This window comes from Zootoca vivipara, chromosome 13 (assembly GCF_963506605.1).
Source record: "Zootoca vivipara chromosome 13, rZooViv1.1, whole genome shotgun sequence".
NCBI lineage: Eukaryota > Metazoa > Chordata > Lepidosauria > Squamata > Lacertidae > Zootoca > Zootoca vivipara.
The window spans coordinates 42,650,830-42,672,966 of NC_083288.1; the positions used below are offsets into that span (position 1 = coordinate 42,650,830).

At 40.1% G+C, this 22,137-nt stretch overlaps 1 protein-coding gene across 1 annotated transcript; it reads right to left on the reverse strand.

Annotated features, from left to right (window-relative positions):
• Positions 1-7,025: 7,025 nt before the first annotated feature.
• Positions 7,026-15,160, reverse strand: LOC118095004 (vomeronasal type-2 receptor 26-like). Its single transcript, XM_035135843.2, has 6 exons — positions 15,066-15,160; positions 14,382-14,673; positions 12,602-13,459; positions 11,352-11,579; positions 10,997-11,123; positions 7,026-7,924 (listed from the first exon to the last, which is right to left on the reverse strand). Exons 2-6 carry the CDS (start codon positions 14,667-14,669, stop codon positions 7,026-7,028), a joined length of 2,400 nt encoding a protein of 799 aa, XP_034991734.2. The 5' UTR covers positions 14,670-14,673; positions 15,066-15,160.
• Positions 15,161-22,137: the final 6,977 nt, after the last annotated feature.

A 22,137-nucleotide genomic window follows, 5' to 3' on the forward strand; every position in this document is an offset into this window, starting at 1 on the left:
AAGCATAAAGCCCCAGTTCGGCTGAAGTTCATGCTCGTTCGAATGTGCCTCTTTATGTTCATAGCCTCGGTCACCTTCTGGGAAAATCAATGGGCATTTTTGACACTTTTTCATAAGTTTGCTTGGGTGCAATCTCACTTCTCTTGGAAAGAATCAATGCCACTTCCCAAATAGGAGAACTTGAGTCATCTGTATCTGATTTTCAAGAAAACCACCCACAAGCTCTGCAGTGGCAAAACTGTACAGCTATTTATTTTTCCAGCTTGCCAGAAGCGGCTTAGTCATGCTGGAAGCTGACCCGGAAGCTGTATGCCGGCTCCCTTGGCCAGTAAAGTGAGATGAGCGCCGCAACCCCAGAGTCATCCGCGACTGGAACTAACGGTCAGGGGTCCCTTTACCTCTTCAATTTAGGCAGAGACCTTTCAGTTTTCTCCCCTTCCCCCTTTATCAATCTTTTATACTTTCCACATGTTTTTTAGGACCAGGAAGCACAACTCTTAATAAGTGTTTCCCTACAAGGAAATGTTTTTAGTTTTTAATTTGGAAGTTTTCCCCTCATTTCTCTTAATGCCACATCAGCCAAACCCCAGTTATTTCCATTTAGGCATGTGCTGCAACTTCTGCACTGCCCTAGTGCCTCAAATGCTATATATATAAGGCAACTCTGCACTGCAATGCTATCTCTGTATTTGTATCAGTGTATAAAACGTTTGGTCCAGACCATGTGGATTTGGAAAGCCTGTGGCATGTGAAACTCTTGTAACCACGTATCTCACTCTATTATATTTCTTGATAAGTGTGAGGGGAGAGACTCCATCAGGCAAGGCCTCCTTCCACCTGCCTTGCCCCACTCTCTTGTCTCTGCTTCTCAATTTGTATTGTATTATTTTATGTACTGTGGCATGCCATTGTTTTATTGATTATAGTTTAGAAATTATTTATTGTAACTGTTGAGTGGATTTCTGTTTATATGTTACTAGCTGGCCCTGCCACGCATTGCTGTGGGTTATTTGTGTGATTTCCCCTACCCTGTGCCAATCCTTGACATATCCCTGTGATTCCCCCACTCCTCCCCTCACTCCCCCGGCTTATCCTTGTGATTCCCCCCTCATCCCTCATCCCTGTGAATCCCCCAACTCTGTCCTGATCCATGACCAATTATGCCCCCTCTTCCCCCCACCCCTGGCTTATCCCTGTGATTTCCCCCTCTCCTCCCCCTAACCCCCCACTTACCCCTGTGATTTCCCTCCTCTCCTCTGTCCAACCCCCCCCCCTTGGGTTATTCCTGTGACCCGTTCATTTTGCATACAATCATTCCCCCAATGCGCGTGTTCTGTAAAATTTTGCCCTGTCCCAACCCTGACTCCCCTACCCACGTGTGTTATGTGAAATAACATTGATTCTACCCAAAGGCATGGCCCTGTAAAAGGCCCATATTCAGTTGATTCTATGTTGCGGGCTATTTGGCCCCCTCATCCCCCACCCAGGCAGGCCCCTAAATCCACTCAGCCTAGTCTGCAAAGCTGAGGCGAGATACTGTGGAGAGGGCAGGTTTCATCCCTGTGTCTCCCCCCACCCTGTTCTGACCCATTATCCATCCCTGCCCCCTATTTGGGGCCCCCATCCCCCCCCAGGTAGGCCCCTACCTCCACTTGGCAATGTTGGGCCTTGTTGCTGCAAAAGGCCTGTTTTCAGTTGGTTGCTGTGGAATTTTGCAATGTCATCTGGTGGTGTGGCTTTGGAGGCAGCAGTGGGCGATCTGCCTTTCTATTGGATGTTGCTGGAGTCCTCAGAGCTTCTGCTGGTGATGTCTAATTTGGGCACCACTTTTTGTGTTTAATCATTATTTTAGGTATGAAAGGTTTGCTTTTTTGGAATTTTTTTTAATGCCAGATTCCCTCACTGATGGGCATGGAATATTGTGGCCAAATTTGTTACATTACAGTTCAGTGTTACGGAGAAAGGCTGTTACATCTGCGCGCGCAATGCCTACATTTTATATATAGAGAGAGATTATTTAATACTATTCTAATGATTGTTGAATGTTACTTTTTGAGGTAGGTTGCCTATTTTAAAGTTATGTTTTATTATCACATTTTTGTATTGCATTAGATTGTTATAAGGTGTACATTTTTTGTTTCTTCAGCTTGTAAACTGCCTTGAATATTGTAAGATAGAAAGACGGTGCAGTGGTATCTCTAGTTATGAACTCTTTGAGTTACATTTTTCGGGTTACGGACAATTTTAACCTGGAAGTGAGTTTTCTGAGCTCTCAGAGGCCTCGCTGCTGCCCAGAGCCAAGCCCGGACATCTGGGGGGCCTGCGGTGGCTCCGCGACTGGGTTCCAGCCGCGGGAGTTCTCCGAGGCCTCCGTGAATGCCGGGAGCCAAGCCCCAACATCTGTGGTGCCTACGGAGGCTCCGCGATCGGCCTCTAGCCGTGGGAGCTCTCTGAGGCCTCCGCAACTGCCCTGAGCCAAGCCTCGACATCCACAGGATGCCCAGCAGGTCACATCCCAGCCCCAAAGTTAGGTAAGGAACACTTACCTAACAAAGACCAAGAGCAGCGAAGCTGTTAAGAAAACAAAGATGAGCCTGGGCTGAAAAGCCCTTTACCAACCCTTGCCCCCCACCTAGCTGTAGCAAGATGGGTGGCACCTAGCCAGGTAAGCCCACCTACCCTGTGGGAGGGGGGAGTGGAAAATTTTGGGATTCTGCAAGAGATTTTGGGATTTGTTTATGTGAGTCTGCCCTGTGCCTTTGTCTCTGCTTTGCGCCTTTGTTTGGGGGACTTCTGGGGGACTCTGCCTTCTGTCATTGTTTTGGGGATTGTGTGGAACCCAGTTCAGCTACTGGTTGATTGTGTGACTGCAGAAATGGATAAAAGCCACCCATCCAAACAATGACTATTGTCAGTGCATGTAAGAAAAAATAAATAAATGCTCATTTTTTCATATAAAATATTGTCTTATTTATTTTATAGTACAGTACATTGATGATTGCCTTCATTTATGGCTCAATGGTCTCATTAGACAGTAAAATTCGTGTTAAATTGCTGTTTTAGGGGTGTTTTCCATTGTCTGGAATGGATAAATCCACTTTCCATTACTTTCAATGGGAAAGTGCGCTTCAGGTTAAGAATGCTTCAGGTTAAGAACGGACTTCCGGAACCAATTAAGTACTTAACCTGAGGTACCACTTTAGTTGTATCAATTCTTCATTCGTCTAAGTAGCTCTCTGCTGTTCAGTTCAGGCCTTAGCACAATCATAAGATATTTTGGGGAACATAAGCAGCCTAGTAACCCAGCACTGGAGATCAAGATTTCCACAGATCAAGATCTCCTTACCGGTATGTGCTTAGATATATTGGAACAGAGGAATTTAACAAAAAAAATCACAGATTTATAAAGAATTACTTCTCGATTCAGCACGGGAGAAGAATCGTTCTTGGTGGGAGTCTATGAACCTAATGAGAAAAAAGCAGAACTTTTTTTTAGGTTTTGGAGGGGTTGCCGTTTGAATATTTGGAAGAGAAAAGGCCATTTATTACAACCTCTTAAAGAGACTACGAATCAAATTTTGGAAAATGGTAGAGTCCCAGAGTCATGGGAAAATGCATATATTACCTTAGTGTGAAAACAAGATACAGTAATACCTCGGGTTACGAACGCGATCCGTTCCGGAACGCAGTTCGTAACCCGAATAGTTCGTAAACCGAACGCAATGGGCGCTGCCATTTTGCGCATGCGCAAAGCGCGATTTTCGCGCTTTGCGCATGCGCAGATCGCGCGATCACACGCGCGCCGCTTCTGCGCACGCGCACGCGGCGAAGACACTTCCGGGTTTGCGCAGTTCGTAACCCGAACTGTTCGCAAACCGAGGTGGTCGTAACCCGAGGTACGACTGTAGAGATTTAGTGTTGGTTAAAAGTTATAGGTCAATTTCATTGCTGAGTAATGATTATAAGTTATATGCATGGATTATGGCAAATCGGCTGAAGGTAGTATTAAAGAACTTTACACATCAAGATCAAGCTGGATTGATTGTTTAATAGCAAGGCATATTATAGACATAGTAGAGTATTTACAGGAAGAAATGAAAAAGCAGCATTAATATTTTTGGATGCGGTGAAAACCTTTGATAACATTTCTTGGTATTTTATAATTAAGATGTTAGAAAAGATGGAGTATGGAGATAATGATGATGATGATGATGATGATGATGATAATAATAATAATAATATAATAATAATAATATATTATTGTCGCGGTCACTCTGACCTGCACATCACCCCCGGACGTTTGACGGTCTATTGGTGATGTGCCTACGACAAACAAATACTTTCAGTCACTCACACACCTCAGACCAGGATATCGTAAAATAAAACAAGATAGTTTATTTGAATGTTCTTATGCGTATTGGTTACTGTACAAAGCTTAAACGGTTTCAAATAACAGATGGTTCCTATACCGGCCTAATACCTCTAAATCTGAATTACCGGCCTATTACCTCTAAATATAACTAATAATATGTATCACTAATCTCATAACACTGTATCCTGTCTGTCTATCTCCCTGTTTAACAGCCACCTCAATATTAACCAACTCTTATCTTCACACCAACTCTAACCTGACTGACTTCAACCAACAACTCCCTTCAACCCCCTCACTGACTTCAGGGGTGGGGTTTTTATACTCCCCCAGAGCCCTCCCCCCTGGGTTCTTAGGGTTCTAACAGGGTTAACCCTCTACAGCCTGGCTAATTTTTAAACTGATTGCTACAATTATGTATACCCCACCCATCTGGCTGGGTTTCCCCAGCCACTCAGGGTGGTTTCCAACAGAAGTATTAAAATAAAAATCATTTATTAAACATTAAAAGCTTCCCTAAACAGGGCTGCCTTCAGATGTCCTCTAAAAGTCTGGTAGTTGTTTTTCTCTTTGACATCTGGTGGGAGGGCGTTCCACAGGGCGGGTGCCACTACCGAGAAGGCCCTCTGCCTGGTTCCCTGCAACTTGGCTTCTTGTAGTGAGGGAACCGCCAGAAGGCCCTCAGCACTGGACCTCAGTGTCCGGGCAGAACGATGGGGGTGGAGACGCTTCTTCAGGTATACTGGACCGAGGCCGTTTAGGGTTTTAAAGGTCAGCACCATACACTTTGAATTGTGCTTGGAAACGTACTGGGAGCCAATGTAGGTCTCAGCGGCTGCTCCCAGTCACCAGTCTAGCTGCCACATTCTGGATTAGTTATAGTTTCCGGGTCACCTTCAAAGGTAGCCCCACATAGAGCGCCTTGCAGTAGTCCAAGCGAGAGATAGATTTGTAAAAGGAATTAAGGCAATTTATGCAGAGCAAACCGCAAGTTTGATTGTAAATAATACAGTGGCTGAAAAATGTAAAATTTCAAAGGGAACAAGAGAAGGGTATCCCCTGTTACCTCTCTTATTTATATTAGCCTTAGAGGTGTTGGCAAGAAAAATAAGAAACAAACCAAACGTAAAAGGGATACGGGTGGGCCAACAGAGTTTCAAATTAAAAGCCTTTGCTGATGATATAGTGTTGTCAGTAGAGGGGCTGCTGTTAAGTGTACCCAAGGTGTTGGAAGAAATCAGAAAATATGGAGAAGTGGCAAGGTTTAAAATAAATTGAAATAAATCTAAGGTTATTGTTAAAAATATGGATGCAAAGGGGGGAATTGCAGCTACTCAGTGGGCTGACAATTTTTTAAATGGTAAAATATTTAGGGGTTTGGTTAATAGTAAAACAAAAAACAAAAACACCAATATATTTCAAGATAGTTATGTTAAAACCTGGAATGAAATTAAGAAAAATCTTGAGATATGTGGAAGATTGACACTCTCTTTATTGGGGAGGATTTTGGTTATAAAGATGAATCTGCTGCCAAAAAACTTTTGTGTGTGTGTGTGTGTTTCAAACCACTCCATCAGTCAGCAGAACGACATATACAGTGGTACCTCAACTTACGAACGACTTGACAACTGAATTTTCCAACTTACGAATGGGGGTAATGGCCACGCACTTACGGATGTCTCGACATCCAGAAAAAAACTGTGGCGGTTTTAGATAGGGATTTTCCGAATTTTTAGATAGGGTTGCTTCGACTTACGATTTTTTCCGTTTCCAATGCATTCCTATGGGAAATCGCGTTTCCAATGGCGTTTTTCGATTTACGAAGGTGCCTTCGGAACGGATTAAATTCGTAAGTCGAGGCACCACTGTACCTCGATACCTATTCAATATAACATGACGATGCCAAATTGAATATGATAATGAACAACATAGTTGTATCAATTCTTTATTCATCTAAGTAGCTCTCTGTGTCCAGTTCAGGCCTCATAAAATATCATAAAATATTTTGGGGAACATATGCAACCAAGTAACCCAGCACTGAAAAGCAAGACCTCCACAGAAGCTATATTAACTTTTGTGGTGGTCATGCAAAAAGGTTAAAAACTTATCTCAGCTGCATAAATGGTGTATCATCAGAGAAGGAGGGAAGAATGGCAGGCAAAGTTTATAGAATAAATAGAAATGGCAAGAGTGAAAAACAGAAAAAGAGATCAGGATGGTTGGTTATGCTTTATGGAACATTTAGAGACATATTGTAAACATATTAAGAAGTTAACAGTAACAGAATAAATGTAGCAGTAAAAACAAAAATTGAGATATGAAGATGAGGAAAAAAGATACAGGGAGAAATTAGAATATGCAGTGGGAAAGAATGTAATAAAATGCATGATGGAAGGGGCGAAGGGGAGTCAATATTAAATATGTATTTCTTTTATTTGAAATGTTATTGTTTTAGTGGAAAATGAAAATAAAATTTGAAAAATAAAAATGCAAAAGTAACATAGTTCCCATTTCTGACTAAAATATGATTAGGTGGCTATCAATTGAATGGGATAATAACCAACATGGCTGCAAATACCCCATTGCTTTATCAAAGCTCATCTAAAATGGAAAAGAGCTATTTAAGGTGGATATGGGCTACAGAATGTTAGGTTTGTCAATCCTTTCTTCTTAGTTGCTCCCTACTGTTCAGCTGAGGCCTCATCAGAATAACAAAACATTTTGGGGAAAATATACAACCTAGTAAACCAGCACTGGAGGCTAAGATGGAGAATATCTCCACAGCCACCATATATTTTCCTCTTGTGCTCAGATAGGTGGGAACAAAGGACAGCCACACACTGCAAAAAACCAACATGCTGAAGGTGATGAACTTGGCTTCATTAAAACTGTCAGGTAACTTCCTGGCTAAGAAGGCTATAGTGAAGCTGGCAACGGCCAGTAAGCCCATAAAGCCCAAGACACAGTAGAACATGGTGACTGACCCTTCATTACATTGTAGAACAATTTCTTTAGTCACAGAGTGCATATCAATATCTGGGAATGGGGGAGATGTTGCCAGCCATACACAACAAAGAATAGCTTGAATCAATGAACAGGACAGAACAATGGAAATGGCCTGTTGTTTTCCCACCCATTTCCTCATCCTGGACCCTGGTTTGTTCACCCTAAAAGCAAGGACCACAATGATTGTCTTGGCCAACACACAAGAAACTGCCACTGAAAAGATGATGCCAAAAGCTGTTTGTCGAAGGAGACATGTCACTTTATCAGGTCGACCGATGAATAGCAAAGCACAAAGGAAGGCAAGAAGGAGGGAGGTGAGGAGAGTGTAGGTGAGGTTCCGGTTGTTGGCTTTGACTATGGGAGTTTCCCGGTGCTTAATGAAGACCCAAAGCACCAAAGCGGTGGTGAAAGAAAGGGAAAGAGCAAGAACTGCCAAAGTGATCCCCAAAGGTTCTCCATAAGACAGGAAACTGATGTCCTTTGGAATACATGAATCCCGTTCCATGTTTGGGTATTGATCTTGTGGGCAATGAAGGCATTCATCCATGTCTGGAAAAGAAAATTCAAGCTTCTATGCAGTGCAGCACAATTTGTTTTCTACTAAAATAATCAAAATCAAAATGACAAAATATTAAATATGAGTTGAAAGTTATTTTTGCATTTCCTGTGACTTTTTCTATGGTCACTGAACATGCTGAGCCCTCTTTGTGCCTTTTCCTTAAGAGGGAGAGGCTGTTTCACCTTTAGCTTTCCTCAAAAGTTGTAGTTGTAACTCTACAATCTTCAGATATTCTCTCCAAAAAGCTGCCGTCTAACTATCGACCAATAAGTCTACTGTATTATCAAATATGGGGAAATTGTATCCAAAACATCTATTATCCGAACTAACCATGTGGCTTGACGTGAACAACATCATAGGTCCAGAGCAGGCAGGGTTTAGGCCAGGGAAATCCACCTTGTGCAACTCTAACTGTATAGCGTTAGCCCATCTAGCCTCCAAGTACACATGGTACCATAAAGATGGCCTATACGTGGCCTTTTTAGATCTTAAGGCTGCTTTTGATTCAGTCGATAGGGGGTTGTTATGGTCCAAACTGGAGTCATTAGGCCTAGATCCTAGGTTACTTTTCCTGATTAAAAAGCTTTACTCAAATAACACCTGTCATATAAGAATAATCCCAGGGGACAAGGTCTCAGACCCTGTTTTTATAAATCAAGGTGTGAAACAGGGTTGTGTACTTGCTCCCTCTCTCTTTAACCTCTTCTTAAATGACCTTGCCCCATTATTAAAACTGGTGGACACTCACAGCCCAAACCTCAACGCATCAAAAATTCCTATCCTCCTATCCTTCTCACGGACAAGAATTGGCTTAAAGCATCTGTTAAATACCTGTATTGACTATCTGTCCAGAATGAAAATGAGCATGAACTTCAATAATAGCAAAATAATGGTTTTCGGGAATTCTCATAAGAGCTATAGTTGGGTTTTTGGTGGGATACACATCCAGCAGGTATCCAAGTTCAACTATCTGGGGATCACTTTCCATCATTCCCTACGGGACCGCCTCCCCCGGTATGCCCCGCAGAGGACATTAAGGTCCACAAATAATAACATACTGGAGATCCCGAGTCACAAGGTGGTTAGGCTGGCCTCAACCAGGACCAGGGCCTTCTCAGTACTGGCCCCCGACCTAGTCTGTCTCAGGAGACTAGGGCCCTGTGGGATTTGTCATCTATTTGTAGGGTCTGCAAGACAGAGCTGTTCCACTTGGCCTTTGGACTGACGCAGTCTGACCCCGGGGTTACCCTCCCCTAAGGTTTTATCTTATAATGGTTTTATCTTACTTGTAGATTTTTATTTTTGAAACTGAATTTTAACATTGTACTAATCTGCATTTTAATTGGTTTTTTTATACTTCCGTTGGTATTTTTGCTGTTAGCCGCCCTGAGCCCGGTCTTGACTATTATTATTATTATTATTATTATCATCATCATCATCATCATCATCACAGGCTTCGGTGGGCCTCGCACTGCGCGGCAGCAGTAAACGCCAGTAAGCTGTCTATGCAGGCCATAATGCGCTTCTTTGTCACAAGAGGCAACCAACACATCTCTTCTGCCCTTAAAGTTTTTAATGCCAAAGTTAGAGCTCAACTGCTCTATGGAATTCCAATCTGGATGTCCGGGTTTACCCAGTCAGTGGTGCGAGTGCAGACAGCCTTTCTATTTAAGATTTTCACTGTCCCACGCTGTGTATCTTATGCAGCCTTATGCCTTGAGAGAGGCCAACATAACCTAGAGACAGTTGCCTGGACGAGTTTTCTCTTATGCTGGCTAAACATTTGCTTTTCAGCAGCCAAAGACACTTTACTTAGTGAAGTTCTGTCAGACTCCTTCCCTTCCCCAGGACTACAACTGTTTTGTACAAAAATACTGGAACTTGGGCTTTCAGAGGATCTCCTAGGTGCCGTGGCTTTCCCCTTCGCCAAAGCCATGTTACAAACTAGGTTATGGGACATAGAGCGCCAGGAACTAATTTCAGCTGCGGAAAAAACATGTTCCCCTTTTTATTTTCGACTCTCTTGGGCGCAGGAATTTAACCCCAATTATTTACAATTTTTGTTTAACCCACAAGAAAGAAGAAGAAGAAGAAGAGGAGGAGGAGGAGGAGGAGGAGGAGGAGGAGGAGTTTGGATTTGATATCCCGCTTTATCACTACCCGAAGGAGTCTCAAAGCGGCTAACAATCTCCTTTCCCTTCCTCCCCCACAACAGACACCCTGTGAGGTAGGTGGGGCTGAGAGAGTTCAGAGAAGTGTGACTAGCCCAAGGTCACCCAGAAGCTGCATGTGGAGGAGCGGAGACGCGAACCCGGTTCCCCAGATTACGAGTCTACCGCTCTTAACCACTACACCACACCACTCCAGGGCTTTTTCGCTGGATAGGTTCAATTCTAATCCCTCTAACCTCCTCTGGGGTAGGTTTGTGGGGATGGCAGAAGGAGATAGGATCTGCCCATATGATGCCCACCTAGTGGAAACTCTAGCTCACATGGTCCTCAAATGTAAATGTATGATGATCTCCGACAACAATTCCTAGACCAACTATGTATCCCAATATGGAAACTGGAGACAGAGGTTATATGCTTCCTATTACAGGGGAGAGATCAGGAGCTCACCAAGACAGTAGCTAAATTCCTCTATTTGATATTTTGCCGCCGAAGTACATTACAGGACCCTGCCCTTGTTGGAGACCCACAGAGGTGAAATAGATTGTTGGCCCCTCTTCCCTTTGGCAAGTGACTGTACTGATGATATGGCGATGAGATCGTACTGGCCTATTTACTTTGAATGTTTGTAAGTGATGCCAATATACTGATACTGATATTCTCTACAAAAACATTATATCTTCTTCTGAGAGAGTGGTGGTTCCTCCTTTTTTTGGTTAGCTAGTGACCAGCACTCAGTGACTTGGGACTGCTATGGTTAAGTATATCATGCTGTATCATCATATCAAGAACCGTATCATTCACTTAATTCTGAAAAACCTTCTCAACAAAAGGGAAATGGATTTCTGAATACCTGAGTGACATTTGAAAGGCTCTATATATCATGTCTCTTACCCATCTGGCTGGAAAACTTCCCTTCAGGACATTGAATGCAGTCATAACAGCAAAATGGCTCCCCTTCCTTCTTTGCTTTATGGTAACCCAAAGGGCATTTATCATTACAAACAGAAAGGGGCTGCACCTGTCCACAAATGAAATACGAGAAGGTTTTCTCTTTTGCAACTTGTATATCAAAAGTGCACTACATTCTGGAAACTTGAAGAACTGTCACTTAATTGACACAACATTTTCAAACATTCTTCCACTTACACTAAAGCTGTGGGTAAACACAGAACTGAGCAATGTCAATAGGTGAACTGCGAATCATTCTGGAAGTAATAGATATGCAACAAAAATGAATGGACCTCACCTGGTTAAAGTTGCTGGGCCACACAATGGCATCTTCCCAAATGCTAAATGTTTCTTCTTGGGGAGCCATGGAGTCTATCTTTCCAACTTTGACTCTCTGAAAGGACTGATTGGGAAATGTGACCCAGTTTATAACATCAAATCCAGCCTCTATTTCTCCATTTTCATTGAAGCAAACCTTTTCCCCAACACTATTATTAAATACTATCCTCTTAACAAAGTGGTTAAGCTAAAGAAAGGCAGGGCAAAGAAAATAAACGAAAGGCAATTATTTAGGATATGCCAAAGGCTGGCAATAATTCCCACTAGATTACAGAACTTTTCAAAACTTTATGCTGGGAAATCTTTTTTTTCAAATATATTTATTGAATTTTATAACAAACAACAAGAAAAAACACAAAACCAACACACACACAAATGCAAATACAAAATACAAAATAAAAATACTACACTAGAAAAAATACAAAAAATTCTTACTATTTAAATCGTATTCCAAATCTAACACTATTGACTTCCTCGTTCCCTCTGCGTTACACTGTATATCTTCTTTAGTAATTTCGACTTCTTATCTCTTAACTTATTTTCCATTATAACTAACTTAAATCTATACCTTATATAACCTTGTATTATGACTTATCACATATTTCACAATTTATTACACACTTATAGCTACATCTAATTATGTCTAAATCTCAACATTTAACTATCTACAACCTCTCTGTACCTTCTTCACCTCAATATTAACTACATTTTATGCTGGGAAATCTTAGATATAGAGAGCGGAAGATGGGCATATACCACTTTTAGTAAAGCAACCCTAACCCTGGCAGGGCAGCAACAGAATATGACAGGGAGGATTAGCCAATTCTGCATCCACAGCTGTATCATTCACACCTGCTGTGGTGGAAGGCGGGGACAGCCAAATCCTACTCCATTCTCATCATCATGTCTTTTTGGAATTTCCACAGAGTTTCAATTCTTTTTGTACTCATTGGTACCTGGTGAGACATGGAGCTTCGACAATTTCATTGGGGATACAGGAAAGCTATTGCTAATATAGACATTCTTCAGAAATGAATACACCATGCCTTGGAAAACCAGGCACTGGAGAAGAACAGTGGGAGAAGACTATTGCCAGAATGTCCTGTTTGAAGGCTTCCTCAAGCTGTCTGGTTGGCTGCTACAGGAAGCCCTTGGACTGAACCAGCAGGACTGAACCTTACTTTGATCTTAGTGTAGTCAGGACATTACCTTCCACAACTCTTGATTCTGAAGTTTTCCTCCTTCATCCACTATCCTTCTGCCTTTGTATCTAGATGAATGCATGGCCTGCAATGCATGTGCTACTGCAAAGGCAGCTGTGTAGACACTGTAGCTGTGGCCAGTCAGGCTCATTTCGATAACAGATGCAGGAAGAGCCTCCAACTTCTCATCTCCACTGCAGATGTCTTCATCCTGTAGGTCTACCATAGAGTTGGGGAACCGACACCCAAATGCCTGCTCCCAGAAAACCCCAAGGAAGCCATCTTCTTTCTCTATAGAAGGGTTTCTCATCAGAAGAAATCTCTGGAATCCTATAACCTCACTGGAGTGGACAGCAAAGGATATAGCACCATGGAGGAAGTCTATGTTCCAATCTCTTTGTAAAGGAAAGGAAGTGAACTCCATCTGGGCTGTCATAATCCAAACTTTACCATTTCTCTTTGTTGCGGGAAGCTCCTGTGCTAAAACATGGGAGAATGTCCTCAGGATGAGCATGGTCTCGATTTCACCATGCATGACCAATGCATTCACAGTGCTCCTCATAATGCTTTCTTTCATTTCAAATCCCTCTTCCACCATGTCTACAATATCACTGGAAAAAGACATTTTGGGAATTCTCGCTATGAAATCAAAGCAGATACCTCTCTGAGCAAACTTGTCCATCACATTCTGTTCAAATCTCTCTCCATTGTCATCCTGCGCAGAAATTACTCCAATCCATGTCCACTTGAAATATAGCAGTATCAGGACAATTGCCTCATATTGATGCTCCAAATTTGGGAACATTTGGTTATAGAAAGCAGCTTGGGTTTTCTTATCTATCACTGCCGGAGAGCCATATATGATCTAATGGAAATATTAAAAAGTTATGTTAGGAGAAAAAGACCAATCCCACATGGTTTCTGTGGGGGAGACATACTGATGCAGTCAAAATTATTTAACCTGCATTGCAAATCAAGTTTATTAACAATATTTACAGGCAGTTAATTCATCCGGAAATACATAGAAATAATATGATTTACTTCCAATATACAGAGGAAGGGCAATTCGTATTTTTTCCCACCTATTATTGGCTTTATCCCCTTCAGGTTTGTATACTGCCTTTACTACTAACACAAGTAAGTTGCTGTGTTACAGTATGAGATTATTATAATGGAATTCTGTTTAAGGTCCTTTGTGGATTGTTCATTGTTAATCTTAATGTTCTCTTTTATTTTTTTGCACCCTTGAAACCTTGACTGGCCACAGGCTGACTGATCATTTGGAGTTTGTTAAACATTTTTACTACGGTATATGTTGGGATTTGTTATTTATTTGATAGTGTCTCATTTTCAATTGTACATTTTGTATGTCTTAATGTATCCAAGGTCATACCTTGAATCCAAGGTCATACCATGCATCTTATCTGTGGAATCTTATGCACAAGCATACAGCATTTTGAATTAGATACTGAATGCCAATTGCTGGGAATGACCAGTGTGGAGAGTGATGTTTTGTTCATGTCCTGCTTGTGGAATTCCCAAAGGCATTTGGATAGTTTCTTGGAGAACAGAAGGCAAGGCTATATAGGCTCCTGGTTTGATCCAGTAGGGATTTAATAAAGAATAGTCCTACTTAATAATAATTTAAAAACAATGATTTATTATTTTTTACCCCACCAATTCTGGATGCCTCACACTGCAAATAAAATGTTTAAAAGGAAAACCTTTACAATAAAGAGATGAGCAAATTGCTTGTTAACCTTTCCTACTGCATGCATACATCTTACCTGTGGAATCTTATAGATGCTTGGGATATCTCCCATGTGGAGACAGACTTCAGAGACAGGTCCCCCAATGACTGCTCCTGGATTGTTCTGTCTATCACATTTGTAGTTGGGGGTTAATTTGCCCAGTGTAGAGAAAAGTTCCAATGAGGCATAGTAGGTCCACCTTGTATCAAAATAGCTATTATAGATATGGAACCCCAGGGTGACATTAGGTAAAATGTGGGGGTTTTCATTGATCTCCTTGACAGCAAATATCAAGGCCAGGATATGTTGGTAGATGTGGGTCATCACCCTGCAATTAGAGTTATTGTGAGAGTGGATTTCTTCCAAATATGACATATGCTTCTTTTCAGTTCCATGCATTTTTACTGAATACATTATTGTACAGCTAATAAACTCCACTAAACCCTAGAAAATAATAAATGCTAGGATTTTGGTGATTTGGGATATGGAGGAAGAACGAAAAGGACCGAAACTAAAAAGTAATCCTCATCTCCAGTTACTGCTGTCTCACAGTTTCTTCCCTACAACCTGGAAATTCTTATATACTCCTAAGCATAAAATGGTATGATATCTCAGTTCTGAAGGGTAATGTGGCAGAGCTAGGACAGATACATGACATTCAGATACATGACATTACAAAGGAATATTTAGAAGAACAAAAAACAAACGCCAAAGCCTTACACAGTGTCTTCAAAGATGTCATTAGAAGGGAGTTTTCTGAAAGTGATTGGAATGGAAAATCTATATATCTGAGCTATAATGCTGGCAATGATGAAGTCTCCAGGCTGGTAAAACTTGTGGAGAATGGGAAGGGAGTTGCTGACACTGCATTTGATGTCAGGCGTCTTGTATGCCACCAGAGGCAAAAAGATCAGGACTGCCAATGGCAGTAGCTTCTGTGAAAAAAATTGTTCGCTACTCCCATTCTGCTGTCTCCACATTGTACCTTACTGGGTTCTGTGTTGAGTCCCACAGCCTGATTTGAATGCCCCACAAACGATGATGTGTGACTCAGACTGTGCCGTCTTAAATTTCCAAGATCAGATTTATAAAGCCCTCACACCAAATTGGATGGGGGATAGTTATTGAATCCTTGTGTCTTGTTGTTTTCGTCAGGATTACTACAGCAGCCATGAGAGCAGAAGAAGTAGCATGTAATCACAATTAAGTAGATAATTAGATAATTATAAGGGAGATAATCACCTATTCAGAATTACAATTTCTGTGAGACCTTGCAGAATAAACTATGTATCTCCCCGGGATAGCAAGAGATATCGAGGCGGCTACTGATTCACATCAACAAAAGGCCTTCCGTATAATCAGATATTCAGAAGAAAAAAGTACCACAAGAGAAGTCAGCATTTGACTTGAAAGTTGACATTTTATTCATTTATTCATTAATATTGTTGTTGTTGTTTAGTCGTTTAGTCGTGTCCGACTCTTCGTGACCCCATGGACCATAGCACGCCAGGCACTCCTGTCTCGCACTGCCTCCCGCAGTTTGGTCAAACTCATGTTCGTAGCTTCGAGAACACTGTCCAACCATCTTGTCCTCTGTCGTCCCCTTCTCCTATATTGCATCTTTATTGTTGCAATAATAAAGAAGGCACATAGTCATAGAAACAAAACAAAGGGGTAGAAACAAAAAGTTTTAAAGCCCTCAGGACACAGATTCCAAGCTGAGCTGTGTGTTGTGTCCAACAATCGAAAAGGAGTGGGGAGTTTAGCGTTAGACCCTTACAATTAAACTGTTAAATAGGAATTGGGAAGCACTTAGATCTTACATGTCAGATATGGCTCAGGCAGAGACTAGAGTAGAACCTCAAAAGGGCTTTATTGGGGGCTAGCTAGGCAGGGTAACCTCTGGCACTGCGGACATTTAGGATATGGGGACCAGAAATCGCTGCAGACATTTTCGAGTTAAAATATAGCGTATATCCCAAATACTATATTTTAACTTGATATGTTGGGGGGTTGTCTTATACGCCCGGTCGCCTTGTATGCCAGAATATACGGTATTTTGAAAAAAACAGAATCTATTTTTTAAAATAATATATATTTATTGATTCATTATAAAAACAAAACACATAAAGAAATAATCTATCATATCATATTCAAATTACATCATATTCAAATTACAAAAACAAAACTAGACATAAAAAGGAACATACAGATACAACACTCATTCTTATACTCCATATCTTTGTCGACTTCCTCCTTCCCCTCCTTTCTACGTTTCTATATATCTCTTACTTAGCACTTTCTAAATCTTAATAAAATTCTATTTCTTCATTATCTGTTCCAAATATTACTCTTAATCCTTTTTCTATCAATAATTTCCAAAACCTCATGATATGATTTTAATCTTAAGAGTTAAATAACATATTATCATATAGCTAAATCTTAACATATAATACAATAATCTACCTTACTTCTGCAACCTCCTTATACTTCCAAATCCTTTATTAAATATTACTGATCTTACAATTCTTTTTAAAATAAACTTTAAATTTCCTCCAGTCTTCTTCCACTGTTTCCTCTCCCTGGTCTCGGAGTCTCCCAGTCAGTTCAGACAGTTCCATGAATTCTATCAGCTTCATTTGCCAATCGTCCACCGTATATCTTTGGATTTCCAATTCCTTGCTAATACAATTCTAGCTGCTGTTGTGCCATACAGAAAAAAGTAACATCTTTCTTAGGTAATTCTTTTCTTGTAATACCAAGTAAAAAAGCTTCTGGATTCTTAATAAACGTGTTTTTAAACACTTTTTCAACTTTTTATAAATCTTATCCCAGAAGCTCTTTACTTGGGGACAAGTCCACCACATATGGTAAAAGGTTCCTTCCACTTTCTTACATTTCCAACACTTATTATCTTGTTTATGATAAATCTTAGCTAACTTTACTGGTGCAAGATACCATCTATACATCATCATCTTCATCATGTTCTCTTTTAGCCCATTACAGGCAGTGAACTTCATGTTCTTCTTCCACAACCTTTCCCAACGTTCTATCATTATATTATGTCCTACATCTTTTGCCCACTCAATCATAACCGATTTTGTTTATTCATCTTTAGTATGCCACTCCAGCAACAAATTATACGTCCTTGAAAGATTCTTACTTTTTGGCTCTAGCAATTCTGTTTCCAATTTTGACTTTCCAATTTGAAAAACAATTTTCTTATCCAGTTTATACATTTCATTTATTTGATAATACTGCAACTAATCATTCAAATGACTTTTCAACTGATCATATGTTTTTAACTTAAATTGGTCTTTTTCTTCCACCAATAATTCTTGTACGTCAGCCACCTGGTCTCCATATTCAACTTTTTATTTACTTTAGCCTCTAAAGATGAAATCCACCTGGGTGTTTTTCTTTCTAAAAGATCTTTATACCTATCCCATACATTATACAATGATTTTCTTTTTATATGACATTTAAAACCTTTATGGACCTTGATCTTATCGTACCACAAATAAGCATGCCAACCAAACGCATTGTCAAAGCCTTCTAAATCTAGAACATCAGTATTTTCAAGCATAAACCATTCTTTCATCCAGCAAAATGCAGAAGCTTCAAAATATAACTTTATGTCTGGCAGTGAGAAGCCTCCTCTTTCTTTCGTATCTGTTAATAATTTATATTTAATTCTAGGTTTCTTCCCCTGCCAGATAAACTTTGATAAAGCTTTTTAACATTCCTTAAAACATCCTTGCTTTTCCACAATAGGTAACGCTTGAAACAAAAACAACATTTTTGGCAATACATTCATTTTTATCACTGAAATTCAACCTAACAATGATAATTTCAAATTGGTCCATATTTCTAAATCTCTTTTAATTTCATTCCACAATTTTTCAGAATTATTTTTAAATAAATCTATATTTTTTCCCAGTCATATTTACTCCCAGGTATTTCACCTTTTTAACAAATGTCAAACCAGTGGCCTCTTGTAATCTATTGACTTCTTCTGGTATTAAATTTTTACTCAAAACCTTGGTTTTCACTTTATTCAGTTTAAACCCTGCCAGCTGTCCGAACTCCTGGATTATTTCCAGTGCTTTAGTTATGCTAATCTCTGGCTCTTGTACAGTCAATACTAGATCGTCTGCAAAGGCTTTTAATTTATACTGTTCCTTTCCCACTCTTATCCCTTTAACGTCCTCATCTTTTCTAATTTTGTTCAGCAAAACTTCCAGAACCATTATAAATAGTAGAGGGGAAAGTGGGCACCCTTGCCTGGTACCTTTTTCAATTCTAATGTCTTCTGAAACCACATTATTCACAATAATTTTAGCTTTTTGCTCTGAATAGATAGCTATCAAACCATTAATAAAACCCTGCCCAACCTCATTTTTTCCCAAATTTTTTATCATAAAACTCCAAGAAATATTGTTGAATGCTTTATCGGCATCTATAAAAATTAAAGCTGCACTGGTATTCTTCTTAACTTCTAACATTTCTAGGATATCCACAATGTTTCTGATATTATCTTTCAGATGTCTATTGGGCAGAAACCCTGCTTGGTCTTTATAGATCTGATCTTTTTATACCCTTTTTAATCTCGAAGCCAAGATACTTGCAAAGATTTTGTAATTCACATTCAAAAGTGAGATTGGGCAGTAATTCTTCATCTGTGTTCTATCCATATCAGGTTTTGGTATCATAGTTACATATGCTTCTTTCCAGGTTTCAGGTGCTTTGTCCCCTTCAAGAATCTTATTACACATATCCATCAATGGTTCAATTAACCAGCCTTCTCTACCTTTCTTGTATAGCCGTTTGTAATATTTCTGAAAGCAGTTCCTTATCTCTGACGGGTTCTCAATAATTTTGTCCTCTATCTTGATATTGGTAATCGTATTCTGTTTCTGTCTTTTCTTTATTGTCATGCAAGTAATTTCCCACATTTATTAGCGGATTTGAAACTTCTTTGATTCATCATTTTAATCTTCCACTCAATTTCCAAATTTATTAATTGAGTAAACTGGACTTGCAACAACTTAATTTCTTTTTGTAACTGTTTGTCCTTAGGTTTGCATCTCAATTTCTTCTCTTTATCCTTCAATTGTTTCAATTCCCCCCCCCCCTCATTTTGTTGTCTGTGTACTTCTAAAACAGCGACCCTTTCTGTTACTCCTTGGATTTGAAATAAAAAAAATTCCTTCAGTAGCACCTTAAAGACCAACTAAGTTTTTATTTTGGTATGAGCTTTCGTGTGCATGCACACTTCTTCAGATACAGTGAAGTGTGCATGCACACGAAAGCTCATACCAAAATAAAAACTTAGTTGGTCTTTAAGGTGCTACTGAAGGAATTTTTTTTATTTTACTTCGATCCAGACCAACACGGCTACCTACCTGTAACCAGATCCTTGGATTTGGACTGTATTGGTTTGTGCGTCTTTTTTCAAAGATGATAAATCCTGTTGAATTTCTTTTATGCTGACTGCATTGGAATTTACTGTAGCATCTACCTTGTCCAGACGTTGTGTAACATGTATTTTAAAGTCCCTCAAGGCTTCCAATATCTGTTCTGTATGCGAAGTTGTTGGTTGTTGTGGTGTTGCTGCTGGTGCTTTTCTTTGTTCTAATGGTGTTGAAGTTCCTGCCGTAGATCCTGGTAATTTTTTATGTTGCTCCTGTGGAGTTAAGCCAGTGGCTATGTTTGGTACTGAGAGTTTCCTCCTAGTCAAAATAAATCCAGCTGCAGCTGCAATTCAAGGTCACTATGATTTTGCAGCCAGCTAAAGGAACAGCACAGTCCCAGTCCCAATCCTTCACAAATGGCTCAGTAATTATCTGAGAGGATTTTATGCTTCTAAGACTTAGGAATCAAAGACAAATAACTCTCTTTTTTGCTCTAAAACAAGTTAAAATACTTTCCAATAGCCCAGACTGCTGTAGGTAACTTCAAAGCAGTCAAATAGGAAACAGAAGTTCAATAGTTCAGCAGATCAGCAAAGCCCATTGTGTCGTCAAGATGCCTGTCTGAATTCCTGGGGTCCCCGTTCTCAGGGAGATTCTCAGTGATTCTAAAGTCTTTTCACAGTCACTTAACAGGACATTTAAATACAAAAAGACTCTCCTGCCTTAGCCCTATATCGGCAGGGGGTTTTGCCTTCAGAAATGGGCTTTTAAAGTCTTTAGCTTGGATGACGGCTGCAGCCGCTTCCAGTACTCCCCGCCCCTCATAGCGGAAAGGATGGACTTCCAATTTCTTTTTAATCCTTTCTTTGTTTAACTTTGCCAAATTAAAATCCAGGTTCCGAATACACTCACAGTTTAGGTCTTCAATTTATCCTTCTTTGGAAGAATTTATCGCCACCTCCTCGCAGTCCTGCAGCTTCACGCTTCAAAGTTAGTGATGAAAAGCCTGTTGCGTCGCAGCGCCGACCCCCCCGCTCTTGGGGGCTCAAAACAGAGCCATACCAGGGGAGGGAGAGCTCGCTTTAAAAGCCCACCAGGCAATCTGTCTCCAAAACGCACGATTTGGAGTTTCTAGCCGGGGTCTGTCCCACTGTGATGGTTTCCCCTTCTTTAAAGCGCCGAGACCCGCTCCGACAAGCGAGTCCCCAACTTGGATGGCAACAGGACCAAGCGGAAGTTCCCGGGGGGCGGGGAACGGAATCTAGATATAATCTGTTTACAGGAAACTCATATTGAAAAAAAACAACCCACAAAAGAATATTGATAAATAAAAGATTGGGGAATGAATTTGTTTCATCAGTTGTAAATAAAAAATGAGGAATAGTTATGTATATAAAAGAGAAATATGAACCTAAATTGTTAACCAAAGATAAGGAAGGAAGGATAATGATAGTCCAAGTCAATCTGCAGGGTGAAAAAATCATTCTGGTTGGTATCTATGCCCCAAATGATAAAAAGGCCGTATTTTATTCAAAATTAAATGAGAGATTATTGAATTATTTAGATTCTAATGGGAGATTGTAATGGGGTAGTAATGCCAGATTTAGATAGATCAGTGAAAAGAAAGGACAAATATGAAGGCAAACTACAGTACTGAAATCTTTCTTCGAGTTAGTGGATAATATGGGATTAATTGATATATGGAGACTTAAAAATCCAGCAACAAAGCAGTTTACATTCTTCTCAGAACCCAATCAAAGTTTTGGAGTAAAAGACTATATTTGGATTTCTAAGGAAATGATCCCTAGAGTCTTAAAAATTGACATTTTGCCAAGAACGGTAGCTGACCATAACCCGTTATATTTGGAAATGGGAATGAAAGACAAAACATCTTTTAGATGGCGAATGAATGAAAGCCTGTTTAATGATAAGGAAATTGTGGGAAGAGCCAAAGAAACAATAAAATATTATTTCGAATGGAATTTAAATAAGGTAGTACCTATTGACACAGTATGGGATGCTAGCAAGGCGGTGATGAGGGGTTTCTTAATTCAGAAAAATAGTCATCAGAAAAAGGAGAGAGGGAAAAGAAGGAAGAATCCCCTCATGCAAAATGAAAGACTGCTAACAATTAAACCTAAGGACGAAAGTCTGCTTTGCGCCTTCGTTTGGGGGACTTCTGGGGGACTCTGCCTTCTGTCATTGTTTTGGGGATTGTGTTCAGCTACTGGTTGATTGTGTGACTGCAGAAATGGATAAAAGTCACCCATCCAATCAGTGCATGTAAGAAATCCAATCAGTGCATGTAAGAATCAGTGCATGTAAGAAAAACAAATGCTCATTTTGTTCATCTAAAATATTGTCTTATTTATTTTATA

Coding starts and splice junctions, on each gene's coding strand:
- LOC118095004 (XM_035135843.2), bottom strand. CDS start 14,669: ATGACCCACATCTACCAACATATCCTGGCCTTGATATTTGCTGTCAAG. Junction 11,124..11,351: donor GGCCCAGCAACTTTAACCAG/GTGAGGTCCATT, acceptor ATTTGTGGACAG/GTGCAGCCCCTTTCTGTTTG. Junction 7,925..10,996: donor GAAGTTTTCCAGCCAGATGG/GTAAGAGACATG, acceptor TTTCTTTTCCAG/ACATGGATGAATGCCTTCAT.